The sequence below is a fragment of the Topomyia yanbarensis genome, chromosome 2, assembly GCF_030247195.1.
Source record: "Topomyia yanbarensis strain Yona2022 chromosome 2, ASM3024719v1, whole genome shotgun sequence".
NCBI lineage: Eukaryota > Metazoa > Arthropoda > Insecta > Diptera > Culicidae > Topomyia > Topomyia yanbarensis.
Window position 1 is genome coordinate 418,392,572 of NC_080671.1, and position 26,695 is coordinate 418,419,266.

Consider the following 26,695-nt stretch of genomic DNA (forward strand, 5'->3'; position numbering starts at 1 on the left):
TCTCCATTCTTTATTTTCCAGTAGACACTAAATTTGAACAAATTCCGAATGTAAGCTCTTGGAATTGTCCCTCCGATCGAACCAGCTGACTTAATTTATTTAGTCACGTAATTCGAATTTTTGAACATCGATTAAACTAGAATTCTTACATCCACATTTTGACTGTTGTTTTCGATTAAGTTGAGTAATGGTCATTGAGTTTCCCTTTGTAGTTGTCCACTACAAGGTTGGCAACAGTTTATTAGATCTCTCCGGACAAATTTGACCTATCGTAAAAGGCGACTAAAAAGGAGTCCTCAAGTCAAGGATTTTCTCCGTGCCGAGGACTGAATGGCTGGCATGACTAAAGTATTACAGTCGCTCACGGAGTGTCATAGGGCTTACCCTTGGTGTTTTTTTTGCAAACCGCGGGATTCACAAGATAGTCATGCCACTAATAATACTAATTACGTGGTTTGCTGAACGAACATGGTTAGAGTAGCACAAATTTATCGTCAGCATAAACGTACAGTAGCTATGAATCTATCCCAACTTGCGCAGGAACGCTAAGCCTCCAAAGCTTTCCTAACAGAGACTTCTATGTTGGACAGCTACTTAACCCCGTCTTCGTGGTTATCAGCGAAAACCACAAATCCACGTGAAATGCCTCATGCATATATACTTGCGAAGACTGCTATTGACGCATCTTTAGTAACAATTGAGGTTTTATGGCACTCTTAAGGTTGAGAATGGGCGAAAATAGAAAACGAAAAAAGCAGTTTTTTCCATACCGTGTGTTAGATCTTCATAAAAATCAATCAGCAGTACTGTAACAACATTCTACATAAGCTGATTGATTTTTATGAAGATCTAACACACGGTGTGAAAAAAACTGATTTTTTCGTTTTCGATTAATGCCCTTTCTCTGTCCAACCTTAAAGTCTGTCTTAAAACATAGATAGCACTTGTAGTGTGCTATAGGACTTGAATTATTACTTGGGATGTTTTATGTCACAATCAATACGACTATTGATAATGTAAGTAGAAAATAGCCCACGGCATATTTGTCGCGTAATGAATCACCAACGTCTGATGATTTCAAAAGGGTTGCATCATAGTATGGCAGAAATAGGTTTCAACTCATCATCGGCAGTTACGCAAATGCCCACCGCACACTGAATTAATGGAATACTTATACAGTACAAATCTGCATACACCTGATAGAGGAAATCGTCCAACATTTGCAAGGTCTGTCATGGAAGAGGTGTTAGATGTAACTCTATGCTCTGGTAGTACTGTACGTGCGTTGGCAAACTTGCTCATCCGAACAAGTTCGAACCGTCGTTATTTAATCGAAAAAACTTCATTCAAAGTTCTCTAGTGAGTTACATATCGCAATCGCAAAACTACGAACCAGGACTTCTTCAAAGAGAGCTTTGCGACGAATTTTATATTTGCATCAATTGAAGCTCCAAGTGACTTGCGGATGCGATCGTGGATAAAACAAACCTACTCCTAGTGGCAGCATACAAGAGGCTTGTTCGCTTCGAGTTTTGCGTGTTTGCTTGCGTGCGTGCGTGCGACATTGCTAAACTCATAAAGTTATGTGGAGTAAAAGTTACTGACGAAGATGAAGTACTCAATTGTTTTTCTGACACACACTTTCCAGGTGTATCCAGGATGGAGACATCGCTGATGACTGCCTCTGAGCTTTTTCCAGGTTGTTCTAACTCTGGGGATTTTGCTCTTAGTTATAACTAACGTAGCTTGCCTCAAAACAAAAACTTCTTGCGGATGTGAGTCACGTCCGAATACGTCAAAGAATTTGTTGCATTTCTCCAAGCACAATTGCAGTATTCTAGTTGGCGTACTGACTGGACATTGAAAACTAATCTATCACATGGCTACTATTTAGAAATCTGAGTATTATTCGTGTGATCTTTGTGAATCCGATTACTGTATCCCATATTATTTGGAAAGGGTTGAAACGACATGGCGAGGCACAAGTTTCCGGTTTATGCACAAGTTGAAAATACAGTCTGGTAATAATGTTTAATAAGGGGTCGATCTTCGTTTTGGAATATAATTAAAGAATCTCATGCTATGTAATTTGAGATGAGAGATACCAATTATAAGGACGCATTTCGATTCCTTGTCTCTGCCGCTTTAGTATTAAGAATCATTCTATATTCTAACGCCATGGAAGGTATATCTTGTATTCCATTCAATCTAAAGCCATGATATGCTTTACCTATCGAGAAGTCGTCTCCAGTTCACTCGGTCCATTTGTCGCCAGTCTCGCAGGGCACGAAGGCTCGTCAGGTCCCTTCAACTTGGTCGATTTACTTTGTTCGCTGCACAACTCGCTGTTCTCGTTGTACCTGTTGGATTGGTTTCGAGAGAATTGTTACTGGGTTGTAGTTCTGATGACATACTTAGCCGACCGCTCCATTTTTCACTGTACGAACGGTGGGTGATTCTCTATTGCAAGCCGGGGCTCATACGCCGTCTCCACATTCTGTTTTCTATCATCCTGCCGTAGATCGTTAGTAACCCCTTCTGCTCGAAAACACTAAAGACGCGGTGATTTTTTTTTTCGTTTTTGTTCAATGCGTTAACTGAGCCGTGGGTCTTTTATGATTTTCACTTTACCTAAATTTGTACCTAAATTTGTAAAAATTAAAATTGGCTTCCAAAAAGCCTATACATTGGATCTTGTTGACGCAGCTTGCTGCTGCTGGATAGTTAAGCATTAGCTGCGTTGTCTTCTCTCGCGTTTTCGTTCACGTCCATGTCGTCATCGGTAGGGCAAGGTGGGGCAAATCTGACCTAGTTAATGGTTTTTAACTGCAAAATACGCATTTTTCATCGGACCGATTCGTTATACCAAACCAAACTAAAGATTAGGAGACTCAATTTTCCATGTACAACATTTTATTCATACCTTGAAAAAAATTTAAGGTGCTAGCGTGCTACGAAAAAAGTTTATTTTTGCTATTTTCAAAAACGGTAGGGTACACCTGATCGCCTATGGTTTTGATTGATTTAGTACATATATTACATAAATTAAATGGTTTTGCCTTTCTCATATAGAAAGGCTATGCAACCACTCTGATATTGGTAACCTAATCCCTAGTGTCATGTACCATTCGACTCACTTCGTTGAGATCGGAAAAAGTATGCATGTGTGAGTGTACACATGTGTGTGTGTGTGTTTTTTTATAGTAAGGTTAAAAAAGCTTCAAAAGCCTGGCCTGTAGTGTATTGGCACTGTGTGGGACTCACGACTCACGTTCGTGCCTAACCACTAAAAACATTCCTTACTTTTAACGCCCTTCTTCCCCACGGAACTACGTCATCGTATTACTTCGTGGGGGGGGGGGGGGGTTCGTTGCGCTTTCGTCGCATCTCTTTCTGCTGCTCTATCTCGGAGCCTCGCTTGGTTCATGGAGTGGCACGACCTATGAGCTTTGATTTAACTCTCGATTCCTCTCCTGCTTCTTGTCTCCATCCATTACGTCGCTGTTTATTTCTCGTCCCTGTGGTGAGCCGTTTTAGGTGCTGATTCCCTGAGCCATTCAGGTCATGTTTCCGTGAGTCATTCAGCTCCCGGCCTTATTACGATCCGCTTGGATAGTGCTCAACGGTGAACTCATCCTACTCCGACCGATAGTTTCCCGACGGAGGAATTTCCCCCGACACCGATACCCGCTTTCTTGAGCCATTTAGCTCTACTAAAATCTTCCAGCTTTACTGCTTATCCTACTCCGATTGAGAGTTCCCCGACAACGGAATTTCTTTCGTTACCGGTTTTTGTTTCGTGAGCCAATTAGCTCCCCTTTTCGTCACGATTCTGTCGGGTAGTCCACGGCGCCGAATCTACCCTATCGTGAATTCCCCGGCGGCAGACCGCTCCCGATACCGATGTACGTTTGTGAGCCATTAAGCTCCCCGCCTTGTCTACTCGGTCTAGTCCCCGGCGGTGGACCTAGCCTACTCAACGGCCAGCCAGCAGATGCTGAGGTCCATCCAGCGATTCCGGGTGGAGCATGGCTTTCGGTTCACTGGTGCCCCAACGACCCACTTCTGGCTATTCGACGCGGTCTACTCGGTCTAATCCCCGACGGCGGATCTAGCCCTCTCACGAGATACCCGGTAGAGTGTCGAGGACTGTCCGGCGATTCCGGTAAAGCCTGACGTCCGGTTCGCTGGCGCCCCGACGACCCGAGCCCGGTGCTACATCGCGTACTACTCAACTGGTCTTCGGCGGTCGACCCAGTCTACACCGTCGGTGAGTTTCTTGGCGGCGGAATTTCCCCGAAACCCTATTTGTGGTTCCACTGCGGCGTTCTAACCAATGTCGTTACTTTGTTGGTTCCTTCGTCACTTCCTTTGCAGCTCGGAGAGTATACTCGTAACAACTCTGTTGACAGCGTCCCAGATATGCTCGTCGCGGCACATCTGTTCGACGATATTGTCCACTGTTATATCAGGCATACCCATTCGGACTTCTTCGAATCTGGGGCATTCGAAGACCACGTGTTCCGGTGTCTCTTGCACGTTCACACACTCCGGGCAAAGGGGTGACGAAGCGTGTCCAAACCGATGTAGGTATTTCCGGAAGCATCCATGCCCGGACAAAAACTGCGTCAGATGGAAGTTCACCTCTCCATGCTTCCTATGTACCCAAGTAGACACATTTGGGATGAGTCGGTGGGTCCACCTTCCTTTCTCCGCGTTATCCCACTCTTGCTGCCACTTAGCCAACGAGTCCACTCGAACCAGTCTCCTTGAATTACGTTCATTTCTCCGCTGGTAGCATTCTACGTCCTCAGCCAGAGTGATGCAGATGGGAATCATCCCGGCAATTACGCATACCGCCTCCGACGATCTCGTTCTGTACGCACTCGTGACACGAACAGCCGTTAGGCGAAAAGTGCTTGTCAACTTCGACCGGTTCCGCTTTGAGTTCAGCGCAGCAGCTAAGGCCGGTACGTCATATCTCAGGATTGAGGATGAGACATTCGCCAGGAGACATCTCGTGCTGCCTCTTGCCCCTCCGTGATTCGACATGATCCTTGCCAATGCGCTAGTTGTCCTCGCAGCCTTCTCACATACATAGTCGACATGGCAGTTGTAATTCAACTGATCGTCAACCATCACACCCTGGTGCTTCAGCGCGCGCATCGATGGAATGGATTGTCCCCCGACGCTGATCTCGAGACGCTGGATTTGCTTACGATAGCTAACCAGCACTACCTCAGTCTTGCTGGAACCTGACGTTAATCATCCAGGTTTCCACGATGCCTATTGTCTCTGCCGTCAGCATGTCCACCTCCTCAAGGGTCTCGCCTGTTATCGTCAGGACAACATCATCCGCAACGCCGACGATCTCCACTCCCCTGGGCAGTTCCAGTGTTAACACTCCGTTGTACATAATATTCCAGAGCGTTGGGCCGAGTATGGAGCCCTAAGGTACTCCCGCCGTTACCCTAATCGACCTCTGCCCCGTGTTCGTTTCGGAGACCAGTACTCGGTTCTGAAAGTAACTGTTCAGAACCTTGCACAGATAGTCCGGAACCCGCATTCTATGCAGCGCTACGGCGATGGCTCCCCAGTTAGCACTGTTGAACGCGTACTTCACGTTTATCGTTACCACGGCGCAGTAGCGGTTACCCCTTCTCTTTTGCTTCAATGCTTTCTCCGCGTTCGCGATGACTATGCGGATGGCGTCCACCGTCGATATTCCTTTCCGGAACCCGAACTGTCTCTGCGATAGTCCGTTCTCACTTTCAGAGTAGGTCGTCAGCCTGTTGAGGATAATTCTTTCCAGGAGTTTACCGAGAGTATCCACCAGGCATATAGGCCGATACGATGCTGGACTTCCTGGTGGTTTCCCTGGTTTTGGCAGCAACACCAGCTTCTGGATCTTCCATCTATCCGGAAAGTAGCCATCGTCCAGGCATTTCTGTAGGACTATCCTGAACATGTCCGGAAACGCCAGGATCGCAGTCTTCAGTGCCACGTTGGGGATACCATCCGGTCCGGGAGCTTTCTTCGCATTCAGCACTTTTGCCACTACAAGGAGCTCGTCGTTGGAAACCCGATTGTCACCTGTATTTCCACCATCTGCATCAGCGTACGGTGTAGGCCATGCGGTTGGGTCGTGCTTCGGGAAAAGGCCCACGATAATTTTCAGCTTGTCGCCGTACATTTCGACTGGCGTCATTGCACAGTGGTTTAAAACGCGAAAAACGTGGTCGTTTTGAATAACTTCGAAATGGTTAGTTATAGCGATATACTATCTTCGGAAGAATTTATGACAATGAGCTGCCCCATCTTAATAAGTAAAAAGTTTGATGATTAATCCTTCTATAAGTGAGATTCAAAATTTATTTCTTATATAATTAGAGATAGCAAATTGGTGTATTCTGCAAAGTTGTAGTAAATTCCTCTACAAGAAACTTTACTGAAGGTGGTAATAGTCTATCTTTAATAGTCTTTGAGATATAGAGCATTATTAGTAAAATACCGAAAAAATCAATTTTTTCATTATAACTTCTTTCCAAGATTTTTTGGAAGTTCAAAATGTTCTACAAAACTATCACAATTAATGAAATACAAAATTTCGGTGAAGAAAGCAACATAATATGTTGAGCAGATTCTGAGATATTCATGATTTTTATTCGAAAAATGGCCTACTTTGCACTCAAATAATTCATGGCGCCTTCGCTTCCAATAGGCTGTAACCTCGTGCGTTGGTCAGCCTGCTACCCCACTCCACGGCCCAAGCGTTGAAATCTCCTCCTACCCGACCAGGAGAAAATAACTGGCCAACAACCCGAGCATACTATTTTCTGGTATCATACCAAAACCAGGTATTAATTGATTATTAATACCCTCTTGAGGTATTATGCAGGTATTGAAGAAGCATTCTTCAATACCTGCATAATACCTCAATGATGTATAATATATTATTTAAGTATTGTTTATGTATTCCAGTGATACCAAATTAATACCTTATTGAATACCTCCATACAGTGAATTTTGCTATTGGAAGGTTAAAAAGGTTTTGTTATTATTCAGGTATTATAATAACTCTTATCATTATCAACTAGTTATTCGTAGTACATGTTTCAGTTATTATATCAGGTATTTTACCTCTTATGCAAGGCTCCTAACTATCTTATTGTGGTGTTCAAGTGTTAGGTAAAATATACCTGAATTTGGTATTCTGAAGTTATTTTCTTCTGCTCGGGTATAACAACCAGCGTTCGCCTGACTAACGAGTCGGTTAATACGTCCAGCATCCGGTTGTATTGCTCTGGTGTCCACCGTTGAGGAGCATAACAGCTACACACGAATACTCCGTTTATCCTGGCGATCACGAAACCTTCGTGTGTGCTATCCACCACTTCTTGAACAGGGAAATCGCCCATCACTTGGATTGCTGCCATCCCTGCTCTATCTACCACCCAGTTACAATTATCGGGAGGGGCACGATACGGCTCTGCAATAATTACTGCAATCATACACATGTGTGTGTGAGTGTGTATGTGTGTAAGTGGATGTATGTATGTACCCCACTATTTGGAGGTTGGATTTTTCCCACCGCGTCATTTTTCGTTACGACACATTAAAAAATAATTCAAAAAATTTTAACACTTTAACAAAAAGAAATATCCTGTAATCAATTAGGCACGAAAACGAAATCCAAAATTGGCAAAACACACTTGTTGTCTCAAGGTAGACTAACACAATGCCGTCATGCCACCATTATCATTATTTTCGATGCACTACACGACAACACTAATACAGTGATGACCCGTTTTTATCAGCATCTGATTTCATCTACCCCCGATTTTATCAGCTTTTTGACCCGATTTTATCAGCTTTTTGACCCGATTTTATCAGCTTCATACGAAAATTGATAGTTGGTAGTTTGATTGGCTCTAGCAGATGAACCAAATTGAATTCGAGTAAATCCTTTCTTGAGCATATTTTTCTTATCTTAGAGATTCGAAATATACAAAAAAAAATTAGCTTAAAGGAAGTTTAAGCTAATTAATCAGGAAAGGCTATGAGGCTATATCGAGGGACTAAAGAAGAATATTTTAAGAGCTTCAGTTTCTCAAAAACAAAGGAAAATGCATATCCCGATTTTATCCATATCCCAGTTTTATCAGCCTAAAACTCACCAAGGGGCTGATAAAAACGGGTCTTCACTTTATTAGTTTGCGTAGTGATTCGGATTTTCGATGACAGGGAGAGGTCGGGTTTACCCACACGGTCGGGTTTGCCCCACCTTACTCTACTGAATTCATATTGCACAAGGTCGGATGTTCTTATTTGCTTCTTGTGCTTACGGATCGCTGTTCATCGGCATTTAATTCTTTATCGGTGGTGTTAGTTTTTGGTTTGGAAGCATTTGGTGTAATCGTTGCTAGTTAGCTTAGTGGTATAGTGTGTACCGGTCTTGGTCGCAACAGATGGAAGATGCGCATCCTCTTCGCAAGGTTTTCTGTGGCTGAGCGGCTGATCACAGTAATGGCACGTAGGAATCTGTCTTGCATGCGTGATCAATGTTCTCTGAGCATTCCCTTGGACTGATTTCCTTTCGATGGTCAAGTAGGAGAAGATAGATTTTGTCGGATACATTCTCATCACACGAACGCCGTTGTGTGCCAGGTCATATAGGTTTACTTCAATACTGTCATTGTCTATATGGTGCGATGATGTATAAAATGTTATTGCTTTGTACGACGTGTTTCAAGTTGTCCTACGAAGCAAATTATTCTGCTTGATTAATGTTTTTAACACAATCTGTGCAGTAGCTGGTGGAATTGCAATTGTAGATGGTGAAATCTGCAGCGTTGAGCTTCATGTTCACCTTCAATAATTGCTTTTAGTCGATCGAAAGACAAAACCGAGAGTTTTGAAAGCTTTGCCTTTAATGAATGAAATGTTATCTTGAAACATTGATTTGAAAATAAGAATAATTCGCAAATCTTTAACAGAATATTGTTGCCAAAATGGGTACTGTATAGAATTGAGGAATGTTTGCGAGTAAAAATAATTACTGAGCACTGTGTTGTATTTCATACCATCCCATTGCTTTCACACCATTGGCAAAAGTATCATATCATATATTACATTGACTTGATTGCTGCACCATCGACACCATCAACCATCGTATCGCTGTTGCAAAGCTTGAAAAGCGTGCATTACACGAACCTCTGTTGCGTAGAACGCATTACATAGGAGTTGTACTGGTAGAGTACTTCGGGAAGATACAATCTGATAGACAGCGTGGGCGAAGAATTCAAGACCGTGCCACCAGAGGTTATTTCTGCTCAGGATCTCGAGTAGCTGGCCACGGGAAACGACATCGGCACGAATGTTTTTGGTGCGGATGTAATCCCATCTGAAACCAGCTGTTTCTTCTTGGGTCATCTTGGATTTCAAGGGAAGCAACTCAAGTTCATTGTGCAATTTTGAATACCGGTATAGAACAATCGTAGTGTCGCAATACAGGAAGACTTTTCGAAACTTCCTCTTCAGTTCGATGGTTACATTGTTCACTAAATGACACATTGCACACACACAGCAAGAGTACACCAAACAACTCTTTCCGTGGCTTTACTGGTTAGAAGATCTTTGGAATATATATTCCGCACGTACACACAGGCTCCGTATGCCACGGCCGAGGCGTCAGAGAATCTGTGCAACTCCTAGGTCATCACATTGTTTTTTGTCACACATCTAGGTCTTAAACTTGGTTGAGGTGTGACGAAATCTTCCTCGAACCGGTCGTTCCAGTCTGCTTTGATTCTCCATAGATGTTGCGCTTCTAGTATGGCGAGGATGATGGCTCCACACTGAGAGGATCGTAGAGGTTGGCGTATTCGGTGTAGATGAGCTGTCGCTTGCAACGTCCCTTGTGGCTCGCTTGATCTGGTAAGCGAGGAATAGTGTACCTGCCTCTGTATCCCAGAGCAGACCCGGAATATTGATTACCTTATTCGCTCCGCATTCTTTCAACGGTACTTGGGTCTCACGTTCTTCGGGTGGCACGTACAGGTGGAACTCTACCGAATTCTACTTAATCGCGTACCAGCTGCAACTTCAGTTGCCGTTGTACTTGGACAGCAATCAAATCGGAACCAGAAAGTGTATCTTCCACGTAGACTCTGTTTTTTTTATTATTCCAGTTCGTTCAAAAATAACGATACCCAGATCCAGTACATACAGCGGTTGCAAAGTTTGTGTTCGCCAGAAGATTCGCTGATAGTGTTGATGTTCAGGTGTCAGCAGCATCTTACGATACATTTTGGAGATATCTGCGGTTAAAGCTTCTTTGTGAGTGCTAAAGCGAAGCATGGTGGAGTACAGCTCGATTTACACTACTGTACCTTCGAACGAGTATGTCGTGCCTACTGTACCTTCGAACGAGTATTTCATGCGATCCACTTCGCTGGCATCGAATACCACCCAGCATTTTGCGGTTGAGCTGGAAGGACGCAAAACATTGTGATGTGGCAGGTAAACATTCTTCTGGTCCGGCGGGTCATCTAATTCTGACACTTTGTGGCAATGGCCGAGAGTCCCGTATTTTCGGATGAATTTGATGTACTCGGGTTTTGTAGCAAACGCTTCAGTGCTAAATCTTGGCAGTCATCACCAAGCTGGTAACAATTTTGTTAGAATGGGTTGTTGTACCACGAACCTTCCTGTCGGATCTTGTTCAAACGTGGATCTTGTTCAAAAATTTGCAGACTACTTCTTCTCTGGAGAGCGTGGGGATGACCGACAATTGCTCAACTTGCCAGAACCGCTGCATCATGATTTCGATCTTTTCAATGGAGATCACGTTGGAGTGCTGCACTTAGCTCGTCGACGACGGACGACTCCTGTAGGACACCAGCCACAATCAGAGTTTGATCATCACCTTGTCGCGAGCGTGATATCGCAACTCGTTGATGTCAGTGATGGCCATTTCCTCCGTTATAAAATTTACCTGTCAGCTGCTATCGAGGAGGACGCGACAAGAATGACGTTGACCGTGTTTGTCAATGGCGGCTGCGGGGAGCAGCAATACGTGGCGAAATAGCTGGAGCATGATGTAGACTCTTGGGTGGGCGCCTTCATTTCTTCGACGGACGGTTGTTGCGGCTTGGGCGCTTTGGTTGCAACCGATGCTTTGTATTGGACGTCACGTTCTGGAATTGGTGTCACGTCTCCATGCAACAAAAAGTGTTGTCGAGCCTTAGAATTGCGGTACGACTTGAAGAAAGAACGTGTTCTAGTGGGGTGTCCTTGTCGTAGGCAATTGTAGCAAAGCCCAGCGACTCGCATCTTCTATCTCTTTTGGGTTATGGACGAAGAAATGAAGGTCGCGGTGGGAATAACCGCAAAAGTCACAAGCCTGCTCGATCTTCATTGTTTTTGCTGAGTCTGCATGACTTGTTTGTTGATTTTGGTCATAGGACTTTTGGCTTTGGATTATTCGCTGGCGAAACTTAAATCTGGTATCCGAATTCAGTTCCCCAGAATTGGGATTTTAGATGTCAGAAACTGGATGTTTGCCGTAATTTGTGTAGACTCCCAAGCCTCTCGTGTTTACTTGTCGAGGACATTCACGAACGAAGAATACGGTCGTGTGCTCCGATACTCTGGTCATCTCTTGCTTTATGTAGCACAGGCTCTATACATGGTGGGTAACCTCGTTCGCCAGCGACCGCAATTCGCTATAATATTTAGACGTCATCTTGAGCGACAGCAAACCCCGGAGGGGTGACTACAATCACACGTATACTTTCGAATCGCTCAGCGAGAACGACCCACGCTTGTTGGTAACTACCCTCGTTCAGCACCTTGAGGTCTAGTTCTCCGGTAGACTGCTGTCGATATGACACAATTGCATAACTTCAGGTTCACAGGTTTTGAATTTCCAGTTGGGGTAGCAGCCGTAAAAGGTGGGAATTAGCGCTTCTGGCTTTGAACCCGCTGCTAGGACTGCTAGGTCCTTTGCAACCAGTAGCAGCTCTTCTACATTCGTTGAGACCAGGTCCTCGAAATGCTGGTGAATTCCTGCTTGTCGGTTCCCAATCGGAATGTTAAATAGTCCGTTACATGTTGCTACTAGAGACCGAGGAATCCACCTACATATGTATCACGGGAAGAAGAGACTTGTTAGTAATCCGATCATAATGAAATAACAAGATAATAACAGAACACAATTTTTGTAACATATTGTGTTACAAATTAGGCCTCGTTAGCAGTTAAAATATCAAATTTATAACAAGTAGCAATGTGAGATATAGTTTTCAAATATATCTGTTATGTGTTTCTGATCGAGTAGTGTACCAATAGCATTATCATGTAATAATTGCTCTGGGCAGTCGGCTGCCGAAAATTTATCATCTGTTGTATTAATACGATTGGGCAAAAAATGCAACTTAAACTCCGGGTAACCGACTATGAGGAGGATTGCGTATATTTTAATAAATCGGTAACGTTCACTTTTCTATCGCACGACCAATTTTTCGTGGTTTCTATCGTGTTGGTGTTGATTTTATCCGGTGATCGCTTGAATAGAATGCGGAATCTTATCCAAGAGGTATTTGTGTGCGTCCTGATTTTTTTCTTGTGTCAGGTGAGGAATTCCACGAGAAACCGGCCGACCACAAAATATAACCATCGTCGAGTCGAACGAAACTTTGAAAGTTGAGTTCGGTTTATGAATCTCCTTGATTGTCTCTGACAATTGCAATGTTTTGATACAAGAGTAATTTTAAATTAAAAGGGCGTAGAAATTTCTACGTTCATTAATTTCAATTTTTTTGTTCAATTACTGTATTTTATACAGCAAAACTTTCTCAGAACAGGGAATGAATATTTCTGTACGAAAAAAATATACACTGAAAAAATGTTGTGTCATTTTTCATAAAAACAAAATTTCGTGTTAAAAATTTAAATTGCAAAAAAACCCATTTTTTCTATTTTTTTACATTTCGTCAACTAAAGAGAAAAGGAACATTTTGAATATGATTGTATGATGGAAAACGTTTCGGTAAAAAAGTTTTTCTAACAATAACTTTATACATGTATTTAAATTCCATACTGATTGACATACAAGACTGTAATTTTATTACAGAATATAATTCTAAGTATTGTTTTAAATCAAAATGTATTTAACAAAAATCTTCCAAAATGCGATAGTTTTCGAGATATTTGGAATTTTGTTCCAACATAAACAGTTAATTCGTGTGATTATGCCCTTTTTAAAAGTTATTTGTGTTACCCCATCATAAAATGTCAAAAATCTAATGTTTATCGCTTAAAAGACGTAAAAGAAATTTTATCAGTGTATTTGAATCATGGAGAAGCTTTCAAAAAAAAAGAACAACAACTTTTGTATGTATTTTTATAATTGAATTTGGCAGCACTGTTGTGGCGGTTGATACGCGTCGTTTTTTTGTTGCTTACAAAACTTAAATTTTTCTGGTGTTTCCAGTGAAATTCATTTGGTGAAATAGTATATTTGTGGCGTTAAGTGTACTTGCATTCCAAGTTCAATGGAGTGCATATTGTGTCTGTGCAATTTCGCCGTAAAAAAAGTTATTTTTGCAATATAAATTGCCAATCGAAGAACCTTTCTACTGGCTCAGGTTGTGGTGGTGCTATAAATTCTGCCTATTACTTAGTTGTCGTTGCTGCTGCTGTGCTGTGTTGCATGATTGTCTGTTGGATTCGTGTAGTGAAAAGCTGGTTAGTGTGTTGATCGCACGTGCTTTAGTACAGCTGCCTCGCACACATAGGGACACAGTGGTCAACGTAAGCGCTGTGGTGTTTTGTTCAATAGGGCCGAATTGAGTTGCATGCAGCTATACATCAAATAGTTTGCATGTAATTTGATTAGTTCTGGTTGATAGATGAACTTTGGCTGGAATGGTGAGTACTATCTAGCACACATGATATCGTGACCTGAGTGTTCATTTGTGGTGTTATTATCTAGAATAGGACATATCAGTTGTATGCGGCTATACATCCAATAGATTGCATGCAATCTGTGCTGTTCTGGTTGTGGCCGAGGTGGCGTTATCCTTGTGAAGAAGGATGATAATTCAAAACCGCAATCTATCAAAAATAGGGAAGACTTGAGTCAACTATTAACACGTTATAAGAACAATTCAATTTCTGTACCATCTCCTTCTCCGAAAAGGAAGAAAAATATATAAACAAGGCCTGCTAAGTAAGGTCCTTCAATTGAATTACATAATTTAAAATGGAGGGTACAGTGAATACTTTTCACGGGCTACTAGCCGAGTTTAATTTGAAGTATACTGACAAAAATGTGAAATGTCTGCGAATATTACAATGGAACATACGAGGAATGAATGATTTGGAAAAATTTGACAATATAAAATACTTTTTGGAGCAATGTGATGTAACTATCGATGTGCTTGTCATAGGGGAAACATGGGTAAAACACGGTAATACTGGGATATACAATATTCCTGGATATTGTGCCACATTTTCGTGCAGAGATACCTCCCATGGAGGATTAGCTGTTTTCATTAGCAATAAATTAGGTCAAAATGTTATAATAAACGAGGTTATCGACGGCTTACACAGAATTCATGTTATGCTCCACATTGAAACACATTATTTTGACTTAATATGTGTTTACAGACCACCTACATTTGATTTTGCCAAATTTCATGATCTTCTAGAGTCTTGGCTATCAAACTGTAAAAATAACAAACACTGCTATGTGATAGGAGATATGAATGTACCCGTAAATCTCTCACATAATAACGTTGTTCTTCGATATCGCAATCTCCTTGAATCATACGGTTTCGTCTGCACTAATACCTTTGCTACTCTACCATCCAGTAATAATATACTTGATCACTTTATATGTAAATCAAGTGATGCTTCCTGTTTACGGAATGACACCATTTTCACTGATATTAGCGATCATCTACAAATTGTCTCCACCATGAAATTACACGGAATAAGACGTAAACAATTGCTCACAAAGAAAATAATTGATCACAAGAAACTTTGTAGAATCTTTAACCAGTACATAGATAGCTTAACGCATGTGGATGATGTCGAAGAGTGTTTCTCGAACACACTTACCACATATAATGCAATGCTATTACAATGCACTAAGTCATACACAAAACTTATAAATACAAAAAATGAATATGAATGTCCTTGGATGTCTTACGACCTGTGGAAATTGATGCAAATTAAATCAAACTGTCTAAAAAAAGTACGGAAAAAGCCAGATGATATTCACTTACAAGTGCTATTAAAACACATAACAAAAAAGGTTGAAAAACTGAAAAGGTCGAGTAAAAAATCTTATTACGTCAATTTGCTTAATACCACCTGCCACTCCAAGCTATGGAAGAACATCAATTCAATTATGGGTCGTACGAAGGGAACAGAACAAATTAGCCTTATAGTTAACGGTATTAAAACATCTAATAATTAGGAGGTTTGCGAAAAATTTAACGATTATTTCTCGAACATTGGTAGCACATTGGCATACAGCATTCCACATTCCACTAATATCAATCCAATCAACAATAGGTCTGTTTCGAATTCAATTTTTCTGCGGCCAACAACTGTTAATGAGGTAGTCTTAGTAATAAATGAGTTAGATAGCAATAAAAGTAGTGGCCCGGATAATATACCTGTGAAAACCTTAAAAAGCAATCCTCGCTCCTTCGCATCAATCCTATCTCAAGCATTTAATAGAATTTTAGCCACTGGAAGCTATCCCGATTGCTTAAAAATAGCCCGAGTTGTTCCTGTTTTTAAGTGTGGTAATCCTTATGATCCCTGTAATTACCGTCCAATTTCAACTTTGTCAGTTTTCAACAAAGTGCTAGAAAAGCTTCTAGTATCTAGGATGCTTGACTTTTTCAAACTTCATAATATTTTATACAATTTTCAATATGGTTTCCGACAAGGCTGTAATACTACAACAGCAGTTGTGGAGCTGGTGGACTGTCTTATTAATGAGATAGATTCTAAACAAATTGTTGGGTCACTGTTCTTAGATTTGAGTAAAGCTTTCGATACTTTGAACCATAGTATTCTTTTGCTTAAACTGGAACGATGTGGTATTAGAGGGGTTGCCAACGACATTTTACGTAGCTATTCATCCAATAGAAAGCAGTTTGTGTCAATCCGGGAGGCGAATAGTTCATGTTGTCCAATTAGCACAGGAGTTCCACAGGGCAGCATTATTGGGCCATTGTTGTTTCTAATCTTCGTTAACGATATTGGCAATTTAAAATTGAAAGGCGTACCTCGACTATTCGCCGACGATACAGCCCTTTTTTACCCTTGCAAAGATACACAAACTCTAGTAGCTTCCATTGAACACGATTTAAGTATTTTAAGTAATTATTTCAATGCCAATTTGTTATCATTGAATCCATCTAAAACTAAATACATGGTGTTCCATTCTCCTAGAAAGAAACTGCCAAATCACACCAATCCCCAGCTTGGCCAAATAACTATAGAAAAGGTGGAAAGCTTCAAATATTTGGGCATCGTTCTCGATTCAACGTTATCTTGGGATAGCCAAGTAAAGAGTATTGAAAAGAAACTTTCATCTTTTTCCGGTGCTCTAAGAAAGGTCAGCTATTTTGTCCCACGGAACGTTTTACTGAAATTTTACTTCTCATGTGTTCATTCTCATATTCTTTACCTTTTAATTGTTTGGGGTCAAGCACCGAAGTCCAAGCTAAAGGGCATTCAGGTTCTACAAAATCGATGTTTAAAAACCATCTACATCCCACATTACAGCTCTACTCTACAAATTCCCATTGCATTCTACCTCTCTTAGCTCTCCGTGATATGCAAACAATTATGTTTATCCATAAAATCCTTCACCAACCAGGCATCCATCATAATCTCCCAATATCCGTCGGCATTCGATACCAGAATACTAGGCAAGCTAATTGATTGCTTCGAGTAAGGGCTCATTCTAATTTAGGTCAAAGCCGTATAATGTTTCATGGTCCGTCAATTTACAATGCAATACCCAACGAACTGAAGCTCATTACCAACTTAAACACTTTCAAAACCAAGTTAAAGCAATACCTTAAAGCAAGGATAGTTAATTATATATTGTAAGCGTATCAACCGTATCTAGTTTTAATGTCCATAATTTCAATGGTTTCGTCCTCTTTTTTTAAATTAGTTTCTTTGTTGTACTAATCCAACCATAAGTTTATCAAATTATAAATTAGCATCGATTCAGTTTTTAATGTTTTAAATGGTCATGAGCCCCTTAATAGGAATCCTAAATTCCACTGGGTGCTCATGCATATCAATTACTTCAATTAATTATTTCCTTTCATACAATATTGCTCCCTCAGCTTGTTAAATTTGTTTGTTTTGTTTTTTTTTCTTGCTCGACTGTGCTGTCAATTCACCAAGCTGAGGTCTGTATGTGTCCGTGACCAGGGGGCTCTCAGTGCGAGCTTTTTGGTACGGGGGTGTGTGGTGGGAAACATACAAAAAAAAAAAAATCATACTATTTGTAGTCAAAAATACAATTTTATTTTTGAATGTGATTCAAAAAGCCATTTCAAATCAAATGTATAAAGGTTTCGTAGTAAGATGGGCTTTTATTAATATTAAACTGTAAAAATAATTTGAAAACAGGGATGGAAACCGAGTTAGGTCCGTAACATTATTATAACAGAATGCCGATTCTAAGTAGCCAATTCAGCGCGCGATTTATTTATTGTTATGATCACTGCTTGTTATGCAAAGTAAGTACTAAAGAACTATTAAAACATGATATAGTTGACAGTACTACAATTCTGAGTGAAGATATAGAATACGGTTAATTTCGACATTATTCCTACAGAAGACAAACCAGCAAAAGGAAAACCAACACAAAATCTCGAATTAAAAAATAATGAAAACGAGCTGGCCAAAACTAAACAATATCAACCGTTCTCGCGACAGGGATATGAAAAAAATTCTTCGTGGTGATATGACCGAGGAAAATCGATAACTGGCATTCGATACGACTCGCGAATGGTAATCTCTTAACCCTCATACATGACTTAAGTCATCACTCCACTCAGACAAGACCATGCGTTCTCCCCATGTACACCTAATGCCCCGTGGATTAATTCCCTAGTTGGTCAAACAAGCATCAAATAAACATAGAAATTAGTCTGCTGTCAGACCGATTGGCATCAACCGGCGGATACGTCCTACCTTACAATACTATCAAAACAACGAACATTTAAAACTGCATACGACAAAATATGTGCAACTTTGAAAATAATAAAATGAAACTATGCCAAGGGTGAACTCGGGTGATTCGTAGTTATGCTGCCTAAGCTCGACCCTCATCAGCAGAAGACAAAAGTTAAGCCCGTAAGATATTAAACCTGTTGTAATGACCCTGCCACTTCTAGTTTCGATCTGTATACTTCACATCCTTGCTCTCACTTGAGTACTATGACTCTGATTTTCATAACTTTTCCTATCCAGTAATCTCTAGCTAATTGATTGTCGTTAAAATGTAAAAAAGAAAATGTGACTAATATATTAAAAATAAAAAAAGGAAATAAAATGAATACTATTACTTATATGTAACAAAATAAGAGCGGAAAAAATAGGTACATAACCAAAGTGACTCACTGCACTGTTGACGAATCACCCAACAAAAATAGGTGATAAGGGACGCGAACGAAAATAGTTGACCACCGCCCCAATCCGAAGCGTGTGTTTGGGCAGGTTACATGGAATCGCCACAAATCGTTATATTACCAGTAGACCTGAAAAATTTGTGTATTAAGTGACCGTAACACTGCCCATAAACGCATAAGAGTCCCATGTGGATTTTTGTCGAAAATGAGTTATCCGTTGGATTGTATTCTGTATCACCACTGAATCGTACTGCACAAATAACCGGGTTTGTTCAGAAAATATCAAAAAAAATGCCAAAACATGGTTGTCCCATCAATTTGGCTCAATGGATGGGACAATCTTGAACAGCGTTTTTCTCGGCTTGCTGTTTTTCAACATGGGACTCTTATGCTGTTATGGGCAGAACAGCCGTGATCGATTAGTGACCGTATCTGTACAACGAAGATGAAGTTCGAATCTAAGTATTTCACTCAACCACCAACGGCAGGGACCAAAGGTAATTCAAACTGGTCTAAGCTTGAGGAATAGGGTATGATATTTTTCACGGAGAAATATTCTGAAGAACACTTAGAGGAACTTGGATATTCACGTTCTCGTAGACGCACACAATTTAATCAATGACCTTCGAAGGACAAATTATGATAGTAAAACTAACGCAAGATTGTGCAGCGTCACCGGGTCCAAACGTTGGACACACAGATAACCGAACCATGCATAAGAACCCAACAAACGAAGAATGACACCAGATTGCAAATAATGTTGAAGATGCAAGTTATGTGGCTTTTCTGAAAGTCGAAAATGTTAGGCTAAATTGAGGCAATAATACACAAGGTGATCGGAATGAACTGCAAACAAGTATCGAGACTAGTCAAATGAGTTCAATAAACGTCACATATTTGATTGCAGAATTATGGCGTGCCGCTTCTTAATACATTCAACGGAGTATGTCTAGTTCAGCAAACCGCGCCTGACTGATCATCTACATGTGTATTTCAACAACGCGTACGATTCCTTGAAGCAAAACAAATCACGGCAGATTGCTAGATCAGAAGTATTTATTGTCTATTTCCACAACTGAACTGTGATGATGTGCTGTACGTTCATGCTGTCAATTAATTTATCGTTCAGAGAACCCGAAATGTTGTCTTTCACCATTATTGTACTTACAACATCGGGAAAAGGCCAAACACGTTGTATTATAATCATCATCCGCGAATCAGAGAAGCTGCACCTCGGACATGTCCATAACTCCAATCTCACAATCTGCGAAGAAATAAATAACCATATCCATATATATAAGCTAGCCAGAGAAAGGGCAAAGCCCATAATACTCCAACAATGACTGAAATGTTAAGTCCCTTTAGTCAACCTCGGCCTTCGGCATGAGAAGCTACTCAGCTCAGGAACGCCTCCAGTAGTTAGTCGCCTCTTACGATATGATAACTGATACCCAGTGGGTCTATTCTTGCTCAAATACTTAGAATGATTTCAGCCCGCTCGATACCACACGGCTTGCAAAGCTTCCCGCCTGCTTTCCAAGAAACGCCCTAAATCTTGATTTTAAATTTCTTGTAAAAAATAAATAATGACATATGGAGCATATGTACCTTCAGCAAACTTTTCTAAAATTAATCGTTCTATAACTTCACTGAAGGTAGCATGTCTCTATCTATACGAACGAAGACGACAATTCTCCCAAAGACACAATAAGACTAAGTTATTTAGTTTAGTAAAAAGTAAAAAAAAACTGGTTAAGCTTTTATTTATAACACTATCTTAAAAATAAAAAAAAAACAAATTAGAGCAGTTTCTATGACGAATGTTCCTTTTATTTCCACACAGAACGAATGTCAGCCAATCACGCGGAAGACATCATCATCCCATCGGTATTCATCGGGGAAAGCAACGGCATGTACATTGTCGATAACTTCATGTACCCGCTGAATTACGCTCTGATCATCACCGATGACGTTCCGTTCAACATCAACAACAATCTTATAATTCCGTTTGCCATCGTTGTCGGAATGTGCTTCATCATAATGGTAAGTCGAACCAGTTTGCTCTGTGTAGGATGAACCAGAATCTGTAACAAAAAACATATACCTCTTTTTACTATCCATGGTCCAGATTTGCTTCATGATCATACGCTGTATACGAGAACGTCGCCGTATGCTACGTCACCGTTTGCCGAACAGTGTACTGAAGAAGATCCCCATCGTCAAGTTCGCCAAGGGTATGCAGTACGAGACGTGTGCCATTTGTTTGGACGACTATATCGACAACGAACGGCTGCGAGTACTGCCATGTCATCACGGTATGGGATAATAATCTTATAATCATTAAATCCATTTGAATTTATCACACTCAAAATTTTAGCCTATCACGTGAAATGCATCGACCCGTGGCTGACGAAGAACCGCCGGGTGTGTCCCATCTGCAAACGAAAGGTTTTTGCCCGTGGCGAACGTCGGCCTCCGCGTCGGCGCTCCTCTAGCGACAGTATGTACTCGTCAGATGCTGATGAAAACACTCCACTATTGAACTCGGCCGAGACCAACCAGGCGGTCAGTTCCGATCCACCGGTCTCGCCGTCTCAGGAAAATGATGCCGCCGCCGCCAGCTCACCACGGAACAACAGAAATCAACAGCAGCAGCAGAGCGTTGGTGGTCATACGTCTTTGATCTTATATTCCGATGACGACGAGATGCTGGATGATATTCGTGCAGCGCGACGACGATTTAACCCGTTCGTTCGGGTCGGCCAGTCACAGATGTCGACCAATCATCAAAGAGAAGGCGGTGAGTTGGAAGGTGAAGGAGAAGGCGAAGAAGAAGGTGAAGGAGAAGGTGAAACACCGTACAGCGCGATCGGAGAAAATCCACCCACAAATGTTTGGAATCGGTTTGGAAGGTGAGTTTATAAGTTGGGATTAACGTTTCGATTACATCTAATCAAATTCAGAAAATAATCCGCCCTTGTTCATGTTTAATTGTTGCACCACCCATTTATCCATTATTTTCGCTGACTAGAAACCTTGGGCATATAGAATATGCGTAGGACACGCGCATGGTTGTGTCTGAGTGAAGACAACCAGCGTTGATCGAACGACCAATTTTCGCTAAATGAACCAAAACAACTAAATTGAGTCTTCCTTGTTCATTCTGCCTAGGCTATTTCGCTTCTTTAATCGTAACGCACCAGTCCAGGAGCTCGTATCGGACGATGAAATCGAGCCGGCGACGGGTCAAACAAGCACCCCCATCGGGGCCAATGGCAGCGTAAGTGGCCGGATCGTCGTTGCCAGTGCGGCCGCTAGCAACAACATCCTCAACAGTAATCTCAGCGGTTCGTTCCACGGAGAGGACACGAGCGACGATGAGATATTGGGTGCCAGCCATCGCGACGAGGCTAAGCGGCGCCAAATTCGCTCCGCTCCAAATCTTCCCTCGACCAGTGGACCGTCCGGTAGTGGTGGATCGAACGGTGGTCGTCTCGGGGTGGCAGCACTACCAAATGTTAATTTTAATCCTAACCAATCCGGACGGAGATTGCCACTTTTCGGCAGACCCTTGGGAGGAAATAATCCGGTGTAAATAGTTATTATTAGTAGTTTGCAAGGTAAGTCAAGTCCATACACGTCGTCGACGTTTTTAGGTGAACAGATCAGTTGGATAATAAAGATGTGCTACGACCAGAGAAGTGATTCAATTTGTCGGAGCAAATTCGTTGGCGAAACGCGAGAGATCAGCTTCTATTTCTCATCATTTTTCCATGTTCCTCTGCCAGATTCATCGAGAATAAGTGATATGACATTCAGTTAGAAATTTATCTTACGTTTCTATTTAGTTGGTTGACTAATGACACCAACGAAAGATGTTACGAAAAATTTAAGCTTTGATGAAAGATAGCTTTTATTTTATTTGGCCTGAAGTGGCCTAAATGTGATTGGATTTTTAGAAAGTCGGCTATTTTTATGTGTATCATTTAAAATTGCGAATTATAAATTTACTAAAACAGTATAGTTAAAAATACACATAACTTCGAAAGGTTGAATCTTACTCGACCTAAGGTAAAATACAGAATGTTTTGTATAAGTCAATAAACATTACCTATTCGTCTTGTCATAGATTTTTTTCGGAATGTAGAACAATATTAGTGGTTCAGTTAAATTATGATAAACGCAAATTATTATTATTAATCAGAATAAATCATACTTTTATTTGTATTTAATCGACTACGCCCCATTATAACCACATAGAAACCATATCCGTGTTTTTCGTTCTTTTGTTTTAGTCCATTCTCGTTATAGACCTTCCTTATTAACCCTACAATAACAATAACCATTACGTAGAAACTGTAACATATTAGCCATATATTCGTAAAATAGTTTGGAAATAGTGCAATTGGCACTAACAATAAAAAATATCAGATACAGACACTTGGCATAACATTGAACAACTGGAAACAACTACTGCCACCTGCAATAGTGTGTTGTTTACAATAGTGCACTGAAGTGAACAAAAAAAAAATATGGGTGAAACTCGACACAAGTAGTGAGTTATTTTCTCTGCTAGGAGGCATCATAGATTATTACGCAATTGCATACTTGTAAGTGAATACAGTGAAATTGACTGAATACGGACAGGTGTTGGTTTGTGTGCTGAGTAAGATAATATCACGACCAGAATATCTTACCCTGATAAACTGTAGAACGCATAGAAATGCAACAAAATAGCCCACTTTCTACAGACCGAGAAGTGCATCTACTCAACTAACTCGTAGTATTTTGTCAATTGAAATTTAGCTACACTGTCAATTTTTCAGATAATTTTCGATGCAACGCTTCTGGAAAGAACAACAATAGACCATTCCAACGATATGCTATGTTATTTGCTTATTTGTTGCAGGGCCGCAGTAACAATTTTTGCTCTGCAACGTATCCGGGTGGTATAATAACTTAGGGGGGGGGGGGGGGTCTATGTATAACAAGAAATTTGCCGCATTTTCTCAATATGCACGCTTGCACTACAAATACACAAAATAACTGTTTTTGTTAAAATTAAATTTCGTTGCATTAATTTCCCAATTCCTCCGATAAAACCTTCTTCTCGCGGGTAGTCAAGACCGCATGATAGTCTTGGCTAATGGGAAAGCATCTTCGACGACCGACATCCCCTCAGGCAAATAATGCCGATAAGTCTCTTTTTCGATACAAGTTATAACATCTAATACAACCGGCTCCTGGATGCTCGACCGTGACCGATATCGCCATGCTCCGACCAAATGAACGTATGTTACCTGTAAGCGACATTGGACAGGTAAATATGATTGCTCGCTGCCAGTATCTTGTCTACGTACCCACCTGGGACGTAGAGATCGATGGTGTAGTCTCCGACATGGGTCTTTATTACAAAATTCTGTTGAAGTATGGGGTTGGCTCCTTCAAGAACCCTTTGCATCAATCAGGCAGTTCTAGATAGCAAGCAATAGTGTTTAGCAAAAATCAAGGAGTATAAGAAAAGAAATTATTTTCCATCAACCTCATTTCGAGCCTTTTGACTGATCTGTTCTTCCAAACTTTGTTCTTTTGAACTGGGTTCGTTTATCTGTTCATCTTTTTGTGCCGCGGGGCTCGAACCACCGTCATTGCAAACAATTGGGCCATACATTTTCACATGGTAGAAACAAGGCATGGTGTGGAAAGTACGGATAGAATCTTAGCCCAAACCACCGTCTATGCAGCTCTGAAACATTTCAAGGAACGTTTATTTTCCGGCAGGTGTAATTAAGGCGTCGGACGTGGTTGTGGTCAAATAAAACTGCTGTACAGATTGGTGTATGCGCATTAGAAAAGGTGTTAGAGTCGGATAGCAAAGCAAAACAGGACGGCCAAAATGCAGGCAGTTTTCGGGTCAAATCAAAGCGATGCGTTTTTTTATTCAATTCGTTTATTTGATAAGGCAGGTTTGCGTTAGCTTAAAGGTGCCAATTTTGTTTTGTTTTACATTTTAAATTACTTAAAACTAGGGGATTACATATTGATTTTTGAAATTAAACTAAGGCCAATTTATAGCTATACATATAAACAAGGGGGTAATATAATTTTCGTAAGATTAGGGGGGTCATTTAGTTTTTATGGCAATATGGTTTGACATTTTTAGTAATGAGATTATTGAAGCAAATAATGTTTAACTAAGGGGGAAAATTTTTACGACCATCTTAAAAGTAGAAATAACTAGAGGGCGTGATTAAATTTTGTAAAGATTCGGGGACATTAATTAGAGTTATTTTATGTGGTAGTAGAGTTGGGCGTTTTCAACGAGATCATGTAATATAATAGTTAAAACTAGAAAAGACAGAAAGAGCTAAATGCTTCGTAAAGATATTGGGGGGGAGGGGTGTTGCTTCTATGTATAAGAGTCAGGGGAAGTAGGGTGGACAAAGATGGCAGGGGGAGAACATTATTTCAGCTTCAGGCTTCGGGAGATCAACGGATGGATTACAGAATCAGGGTGGCCTTCATCAGGAAGAATCATGTACTGGGACGCCGGGTGGTCCTCCTCAAAATTGCAGGGGTTTCTCCAGACGATTTCGTAGTGCGGCTCAGATGTTGATCGGCTACATTTCGAGTTGTGCGTGTGATGTTCGTGCTGTAGATCCCGTGTTTGTTGGCTCATTCGACAGGGATGTTTTGTGTCGCCTTGGAGTCGCATCAAACCATTGTGGGTGTATGGTACAGGTGGAAGAGAGGACTTCTGAGAATGATAACGAAAAAGTGGCAGTTAAAGTTGGATATTGATGGTTTTTACGAAGGTGTATATAAGGGACATATAGAGGACATCGCGGCTTGTCAACACATCTCGAACCGGGACGTTGTGTGGTCTTCCTCGAGACCTGGCGGAACTGTACTCGGTGCACGCCCAGACAATGTGCTCGATGTCGTGATAGCCGTCGCCACAAGCGCATATACCACTCTCCACGAGCCCAACACGTCGGAGATGTGCATCCAGCGTGTAATGATTTGCCATGAGTCGCGACATCACACGAATGAAGTCACGACCCACATCCATCCCCTTGAACCAAGGTTTCGTCGATACCTTAGGGACTATCGAATGTAGCCACCTTCCTAGCTCCCCATTGCTCCACGAGGTTTGCCAACTTTCGAGAGTTCTCTGATGAGTGATACTGAAAAATTCGTGGAAGCAAATTGGTCTTTCAAAAACGTCACCTTCAATGGCACCCACCTTAGCTAAGGAGTCCGCCTTCTCATTGCCTGGAATGGAGCAATGAGAAGGGACCCACACCAAGGTAATCTGGAAAGATTTGTCAGATAAAGCACTCAGTAGCTCCCGTATTTTCCCCAAAAAATACGAGGAATGCTTTCCATGTTTCATCGAGCGAATAGCGTCAATAGAACTCAGACTATCCGAGACGATGAAGTAATGGTCTGCGGGTAATGTGTCAATGACTCCAAGGGTATACTGAATAGCAGCTAGTTCTGCGGCGTAAACTGAAGCGGGGTCACTGAGTTTGTAGGAGGCGGTGAACTTTTGATTGATAATACCGAAGCCAGTGGACCCTTCGAGGTTTGATCCGTCAGTATAAAACATCTTAAAACAGTCGACTTCTCGGAATTTATTATAAAAAATGTTTGGAACCACTTGAGGGCGTATGTGGTTCGGAATTCCACAGGTCTCGTCTTTCATGGATGTGTCGAAGAAAACAGTAGATTCAGAAGTATTTATGAAATGGACACGGTTTGGATTGTATGAAGGATTAATATTCTGTGCCATGCAAAGTACAGGGACATGAAACGGGTCTGAGAATTGAGCTCAACAAGCCTTTCGAAATTTTCAATCGCCACCGGGTTCAAGATATCGCATCGAATGAGCAATCGATATGAGAGTTCCCAAAATCGATTTTTCAGCGGGAGAACGCCCGCCAGTACTTCGAGACTCATCGTATGGGTCGACTGCATGCACCCTAAGGCGATACGCAAACAACGATACTGAA

The 26,695-nt window shown here is 41.3% G+C and overlaps 1 protein-coding gene across 1 annotated transcript in view; it reads left to right on the forward strand.

Moving 5' to 3' along the window:
- The window catches only part of LOC131685206 (E3 ubiquitin-protein ligase RNF13), a 52,551-nt gene extending 29,233 nt beyond the window's left edge, over positions 1-23,318 (forward strand). The window contains exons 5-8 of the mRNA XM_058968767.1: positions 20,524-20,723; positions 20,809-20,995; positions 21,058-21,592; positions 21,852-23,318. Of these exons, the coding sequence (XP_058824750.1) occupies positions 20,524-20,723; positions 20,809-20,995; positions 21,058-21,592; positions 21,852-22,275 (1,346 nt within the window). The 3' untranslated portion in view covers positions 22,276-23,318. The remainder of the gene's footprint in view (positions 1-20,523; positions 20,724-20,808; positions 20,996-21,057; positions 21,593-21,851) is intronic.
- The last annotated feature ends 3,377 nt before the right edge of the window (positions 23,319-26,695 follow it).